Source organism: Juglans regia, chromosome 9 (genome assembly GCF_001411555.2).
Source record: "Juglans regia cultivar Chandler chromosome 9, Walnut 2.0, whole genome shotgun sequence".
Taxonomy (NCBI): Eukaryota; Viridiplantae; Streptophyta; class Magnoliopsida; order Fagales; family Juglandaceae; genus Juglans; species Juglans regia.
The window spans coordinates 5,802,547-5,810,123 of record NC_049909.1 but is presented as its reverse complement, the minus strand read 5'-3'; the positions used below and the strand labels follow the sequence as shown (position 1 = coordinate 5,810,123).

Sequence of the window (7,577 nt, the reverse complement as noted above, 5' to 3'; positions counted from 1 at the left end):
AGATATTTTTGGTATTGTTCGATAAAAAGTATTGAATAGTTAAGCGATTTTTATCAACAATGTGGGTTAATTGAAATTCTATAGTAAGGAATAATAAATTGTGTGGGATTCGCTAGGTAAAATCAAACGTTCTAAATATTTTCTTATTATCTTTTAAAAATTCAAAATTTAATGCTCTTTTATTTAGTTTAAGTTAGATCATCTATTCTTCAAATTTCGGTTTTCCAAATAGTAATTAATTTGGTCAATTTCAGTACTCAATAGCATAATTAATCCCTGTGTATTCAATATCCGTTTTCTTGAAAACACTTTACTACTTGTTACGATTCTATGCACTTGCAGATAATTGCCAAAAGAAGCAACAATAATCAACAAAAAGGTAATGGTGTTCATTGGTGTTGTTGGGAGAGCATGGGGAAACAAAAAGGGAAAGGGGGTCTAGGCTACAGGGACATAGAGAGCTTCAATATGACTCTTTTGGCTACGCATGGGTGGAGGTTATTGCAGAACAAGACTAGTACGGCTGCTAAAATTCTTAAAGAAAAGTACTTCATAGACAAGCCTATTTTTGAAGCAAAATTGGGCCACAAGCCATCTTATATATGGAGAAGTGTGTGGAATGTAGTGAGTCTTTTGAGGGAGGGACTGAGATGGAAGGTAGGTAATGGCGACATTATTAAAATATGGGTTCAAAGATGTCTAGCAACACCTTCAACTTTCTCTGTACAATCTCCAGTCTCGATTCTAAATAATGAAGCAAGAGTGTGTGAATTGATGCAATGCAGAGGGGAGTGGAATGAGTCATTGATTAGAAGAATTTTTAGTAAAGAGGAAGCTGAGTAGATATGCAACATGCCATTGAGTAGCATGAATGTGGAAGATAAAATGATTTGGGGTCCATAAAAGAAAGAAAAAAGATTGTTTTCTATAAGGCGTGCATGCCACTTAGAGCTTGAAAGAAATAAGGCTAACAGAGGTGAAAACTCAAGGCATCAAGAGAGGGATCAAAGTTGTGAAAACATTTGGAAAATGAATGTTTCAGGGAAAGTTAAATTATTTCTTTGGAAAGTTGTTAATGAGTTTATAGCTACTAGGAGAAACCTTTTTTTTAAAGAAAGTAACAGACAACCCCTATTGCCCCATTTGTAGAAGAGATGAGGAAACAATTATGCATGTGGTTTGGTATTGTCCTGCAGCTTGTGATGTGTGATCAGAGTCACTGAGTCTATTGTAGAAGATGAAGATAGAAAAATATGATCTACTAGCTCTGTGGGAAAAAGTAGTGAAAAAGTTAAATGATTTAGAACTAGAGGATGTAGCTGTTGTGATGAGAGGCTTATGATTGAGAAGAAATGAGTGTATCTTTGAAGACAAGTTCAAATCTCCAAGTCAAGTAATAAGATTTGCTAAGCATGATTTGACAAAATACCAATTAGCTCAGCAGACAACAAAGGCAAGTAGTAGCAGGAATGATGAGAGTCGTAGCAGAAATCTGAGGTGGAAGAAACCAAGTCCAGGTTTTGTAAATGTTAATTGGGATGCAAGAGTTGACAGAAAGGAAATGAAGGTGGGTATAGGGTTTATAATCAGAGATGAAGAAGGGGAAATGTTAGTAGTTGTGGAGGGACACAAGCATAATGTTAATCAACCTACTCTTGCTGAAAGTCATGCTTTGTGGAAGGCAATAGATGTGTGCAGAGAACTCATATTTGATAAGGTGCTTTTCGAGAGAGATGCTCAAATGGTAGTTAATGTTGTTCACAATAAAAATGAAGATTTATCATACTATGAAAGTCTAATAGAAGATATGAGGCAGTTATTGAAATATAGAACAAATTGGAAAGTACAGTTTACTCATAGAACTTACAAATGAGGCAACTCATATTCTAACAAAGGAAAGTTTATTTTTAGAGTCTGAATTGATTTGAATAGACACCTGATTGCATTAGAAGAATTGTAGAGAGGGAGAGACTAATACAAAGTGATCACTGAATACAGTTTTTAATTAAAAGAAAAAAGAAAAAACTCTGGCAGGTTGAAACAGTCTTAGCACTATTTTTTTCATTCCCTGTCAAAATTTGGAATAAAAATGACACGTGGCATTTTATAGGAGTGGTCCGGCATCCATTTGTGTCCTCTGTATCCGTACATTTACGGTCAAAACCAAAAAGAAGCCGTTGCTCGTAGGCCGCAATCGTCTGCATTAATCTTTAAGGAAATCTCACATTGTACTCACCACTCAGTACTCACCCTCCAAAACGAACAAGTAACGTCGCTCCACGTGCCAGAACTCATGGAACCTTGACGTAATCTGATCCCATCTCAAAGTGCGAGAATAAGAGCGCCTATCGCATATTGAATATCGAAATGTTGTGTCGTATATGAGGCTCTCCTCCCTGTTGAGCTTTCACCAACATGGCTAGGGTATCATCCGGATCGGCGGCGAGGTCGTTAATGGCGTCGAGGATTAAAGCCTACTCCTTGCCTCTCGTTCTCTTCGCTGCCGCTATGTTCTACCAGCTCTTTGTTATCTCAAAGTCCTTCCCTCCCACTCACTACGACGGTGAATCACTCCACTGACGCTATCTCTCTCTCTCTCTCTCTCTCTCTCTCCCCCCCACACACACACACAATCACACAAATTTGTGTGATTGTTTTGCTTTTTGTTTTTTGCTTGTTTACTTGTTTCTTTGGTCGGCTGAATTGTAGTTCTTGGAATCAAGTGGTACAGTTCTATTGAAGAAGTGGAGGAGGCCTACGAAAAGCTTTCGTCCAACTGGTAATATCTATAATTCCATTATTATTCTATCATGCAGCTATTATTCCTTGATATTAAGTTTTCAAACGCCTTCCGTTTGGATAGATTATATGGTTTTCGATCATCGAACTTGTCTGTTAAATTAACAATGTGGAGGAGAAGAGCACTTTTCACATCCTTCCGCTTGCTAGAGCAGATCGTTGTATTAATATATGTGGAAAATATGTCTATTTTTTTTTTAAGGTTATGATTAGGCACCTGGTGTACTTTTTAATCGCTATGTTATAGGATTTTCCATTTACTAAGTTTTTTACAAAATCGTCATTCTTTCAATGAAAAAAAATTTAGAACGTCCAAATGCTGCATAATATTTTCTAAATGTTGAGATAATTGCATATTAAGTACCTTGTCTAAAGAATGTTCAAAATCATGTTTTCTTCCTTAAATTTTAAAATTATATGAATAAATGATTTGCTAATTGGACAACCAATGATATTTGATTAATGCAAAATTTGGCATATATGATAAGCATATGAAGAACTTGTATGCTTCCGTTTTTTTTTTACAAAATAAGATGATTTTACTAATGATCAATCGAAGAGAAAGAGGCCTAATTGAGGCACATGGATGTGTAAAACGAAAACACTGAATGAGAGTGAGAAAAGAGCAGAAAAATCCTGGTAAGTGAAGCTAGAGGGTACATGCATGCTCTGCATTGGAATGTTTAGTTTCCTCAGAGCTGCACAGGGTTGGGAGATGGATGCAATTTCCAACATTCTCAGCCAGCTGTATTCTATGAGTTTTAGCAATTTCGCTGCAGATAAGATGATTTGGATCCACTCCGGGAATGGGAAAATCTCTGTTTGGTTTCTGTTCAAGGTTATGATGGGTCGGAATTTCAACCCTTTTCCTTGGAAGGATATATGGAGGACTAAAGTGCCTCTCAAGATTGCTTTCTTTGGTTGGACAACATCTCTTGGAAAAATCCTAACTATGGATAATCTAAGGAAGTGGCGGATTATTATTGTTAATTGGTGTTGTTGTATGTGGAAGAAGAATGGTGAATTCGTTGACCATTTGCTGCTTCATTGTGAGATGGCCAAGGCCTTATGGAATGCGATTTCATTAGGCTCGAGTTTGCATGGGTGATGCCTAGGAGTCACTATGATCAACTTTGCGAAGATCCGATAAGTCACTATAATCTTTCTTTTACTAATTAAAAAATGTAAGAATATATCCAATGGCACAATGAAATTAAAACATAATCCTCGAGTTACCGCCCCCGTTAAGGATCTTCCCAACTGTCACTGTCCAAACAAAGAAAGTGGCTTTTAATGGGCCTTGCTACTTCCTCTTCCATGGTAAAGTAATGTTGTCATGAGGAATTGGGGAAACACCCATCTCTTCAATATGCTCCATGGCATCTTATCTTCCCCTCCCAATCTAAGTCAAAGAGAATTAAGTCTAGTGTAAAAGATAGTAAAGAGATCAGCCTTCCAATCCCATGTTGCTTGAACAAACACAACTTCCATTGAGAGGAGCAATTTGAAAGTTGTAAGTTGTTTGCTAGCAATGCATTCTTATCTTTAGAAATGTTAAAAAGAGAGCTGAGAAAACCCTTCTAATAGGCTTGTTGCCAGACCATATATCATCTCAAAACTTTATCCTAGTTCCGTTCCCACCTCATATCAGATATACCCGAAATATTGCCCCCAGTCTCTTAAGGTGTTCTTCCATGGGAATCTTGAAACTTAGATATACCTCGTAAGAGCATCAATCAAGCCACCTGCTTTCCTTTTTCATCTCTATCACCTCCCTCCTCAGACTAATTTAGGATTCACATTACACCAAAGCCATTTTCCCAATAGAGCTCTATTGAATGTAATCAATATTCTTATTTTGGAATATGAGGAACACACCCAGGGTCTACTCATCAGATGAAATTTCCTCTGCTTTCCCTATGCACTACAAGAAATCCCTATGAAGGTTCTCAATAAGGTTAGTAATGCCTATAGGGAGAGGAGTGCTCTTGATCAAGGTTACGCGGCTACCCTTTGATACCTTCCATACCACCAAAAGGCAGTCCAGCTTGTCTATCTTATCATCTTAGATTGCCTTGGCCATAAAATGAGCTCCTAACGGAAGGCCTAACTATGTCATTGACAAAGAAGACATTTGACAATGTAGGATGCATGCCAAGCTATTGACATCATCCACATTATCCAATAGCTCTGACTTGGCCAAGTTAATATTCAACTTTAAACTGTTTCAAAACAAAGAGAAATGAATCTAATATTTTTCGTTCCCTAATGAAAGTGTTCCGAGGTTCTTTAGGTGAATTAAGTTGCATGACTTTGCATAGTACACTCTAAAGAAAGTTAGCAAATAAAGAGGGAGAGGAATTATTGAAATAGAGCTCTTACATTTGTACCTCTATTCTGCTTCTCCTCTCTTGCTAGCTGTAATGAGTATTATTGTTCATGTAATGCTGATTATTGGGATTTAACTAATTAATGCTATTTCACCATATTAAAATTAACATTTTTATCAAGGGATGAAACTTAGACATTAATAAAAAGGAAAGTTGCGTAACATGTAAGTTGACAGTGCACTTCATAAAATGTTAAGCTAGTTGGAAGTGAGCGGTGTACCACTATAAAAAGAGTTAGACCATTCGTGATTCATCAATTAATCAATATTTTTCAGACTTAACCCCTAGATTATTCATATATCACCAATGAGAGTATTAACATGATCTAAACTTTTTATAAATGCGTTTTATTATTTTTATATTTCAAAATCAACTATAGAAATAAGTATGGACTCGAACCCGAACACACATACACTAACATAGTTAGCACTCGTTAGGACCTCTATGGCTTGACTTGCACACACTTTTTTTCTTTCTTAGCTGACTTTCACACTTCCACATTTATTGAACTCTACCAGATATTTATGTTTTCATGCCCCTAGTCTTTGTCCCAGGATGTCCTGTTCATTCAATATCCTCATGAAACCATACCAATTAAATAATCGAAATAGCAACCGAATTGCTGTTGATCTTATCAATTTGATGAGAGTGTTAGAAATTGATTACCAAACAACTCATTTGCAAGATCTAAGGGTGCCAAATGTTCTTGTAATTGCTCTCGTGCTGATTTATTCTATTAGTATTTAGTGAGCTTCTATTTAAGGAAGTGGCTTTTTTTATTTATATATTTTTTTTAGTTCTTTGTACTACTGCCTTTGTGATCCTATGGTATTATGTAACTAGGATACCTAAGTTTTTTTACTCATAAAAAAAAGGATACCTAAGTTTTGAGGCATGGAAATCAAGTTTTAACTATTGCCACTTGATTTGTTGAAGTTTGGAAGGGCTTTTACAGTATCAATGTAGTTATAGCTTGTTTATCTGTGAGTAAAAGGAGTTCCTTCAAATAGGCTAAGATACGGTTTACTATGGCTGTGGACTTTTTTTGATAAATTTGTTACTATCTAGTGGGAAAAATAGATAAAAAATGCTACTAGCCTGATGTCTTAAAACTAGTGGGAGTTGATGTAGATATGTGCTATGAAAAACTCGATGAGAAGTTTGTTAGTAGTATTGGTATATTCATTTATGTTATTCAGAATCGTGGTATTTACTACTATTGTAAGATTCAAACAATGTGGCGGTTTCAGGAATTCAGGCAATGAGATTCCTAGTGCCACTGATTTTGTTAAGGTATGTAACTTCCTCTTGTAAAGGTAGTATTTTTAATATTTTGTGCTATTGATCTGCGTCCCAGGAAATAATTCTCAGAGTAGACATGTCTATTCATTTGTTCCATTCTTTGAAAATTTTTCTAAAGATTCTGCCTTCCTAACTAAAAAATATTTTTAATTTTACTAAAATTTGGACTAAGTTGGTTTGATTTCTATGCTGTAACCTTATGATGTGTTAGCTTGTGTAAACTGTCAACCATTTGTTACAAATACGAACTTTATGAAAGAGTCTTCATGTCAAGCATTGTAATATATAACAGTGATCTAGAAATAGTAATTTTATAAAAATACAAGTGTAGCTAACTATGGATTGGTAATGGAGCTGAATTTGTTTTCTTAATGTAGAAGCTGAATTTCATCTGAATGCAATGTGGATGATATTTCTCAACTGTTTCATAACTGTAAAGGTAATCCACTTCAAAATTTGTAGGTTCGATATGCTTATGAGTTGCTGTCAAATCCTTCATGGAAAAGGAACTATGACATATTTGGCATTGATGAGCAACTAGTGAGTAATAAGGCACTTGGCTTATTTGTCTGGGGCATTTAACATTTTGCATCCTGCCCTTCTGCTCTAACTCTGCTAGTGGCTTTGCATTCATCAATGAAATGGCTTGTTTTCTTGGCTGTAGCATATTGTTGAAAAGCTTAAAGGGCAATATGCTGGTGAAAGTTATTCAAAAGTAGAACTTCCTCTGTTAGATGCTATTGCTACTGGTTAGTTATTTTTTTTTAATTTTAATTACCTTTTTTGAGTAAATATGTCTTATAAAGTTGGTTATGGGAAGTTGGGTTATTTTTGGCTAATGCATATTTTACCCTTGTCTTTTTATCAGAGCCTGAAGATCCTACCCTTAATGTCATTGCCTCCAAAGATTTTCCATCGATTTTACAGGATGCTGACCCTTGGCTGTTTCAGGTACTAGTAATAGCTATAGATGTTCAGATGTTATGAATATTATATTTGGTGGGCATCTATTTTTTTCTTTTATCTTTTTCTCTCCCAGAAATGCACATCTAATAATAAAGAAAAATACCTTCATTGAATTAATTC

The 7,577-nt window shown here is 35.6% G+C and overlaps 1 protein-coding gene across 2 annotated transcripts in view; it reads left to right on the top strand.

Moving 5' to 3' along the window:
• Positions 1-2,202: 2,202 nt before the first annotated feature.
• LOC108997478 overlaps positions 2,203-7,577 on the top strand; it is a 53,312-nt gene continuing 47,937 nt past the window's right edge. Inside the window, exons 1-6 of one of the 2 annotated variants that reach the window (XM_018973797.2) lie at positions 2,203-2,563; positions 2,710-2,779; positions 6,440-6,482; positions 6,954-7,031; positions 7,156-7,240; positions 7,360-7,442. In XM_018973797.2, coding sequence (XP_018829342.2) covers positions 2,416-2,563; positions 2,710-2,779; positions 6,440-6,482; positions 6,954-7,031; positions 7,156-7,240; positions 7,360-7,442 — 507 coding nt within the window. In that variant the 5' untranslated portion in view covers positions 2,203-2,415. The remainder of the gene's footprint in view (positions 2,564-2,709; positions 2,780-6,439; positions 6,483-6,953; positions 7,032-7,155; positions 7,241-7,359; positions 7,443-7,577) is intronic. The other variant, XM_018973806.2, reaches the window with a different exon arrangement.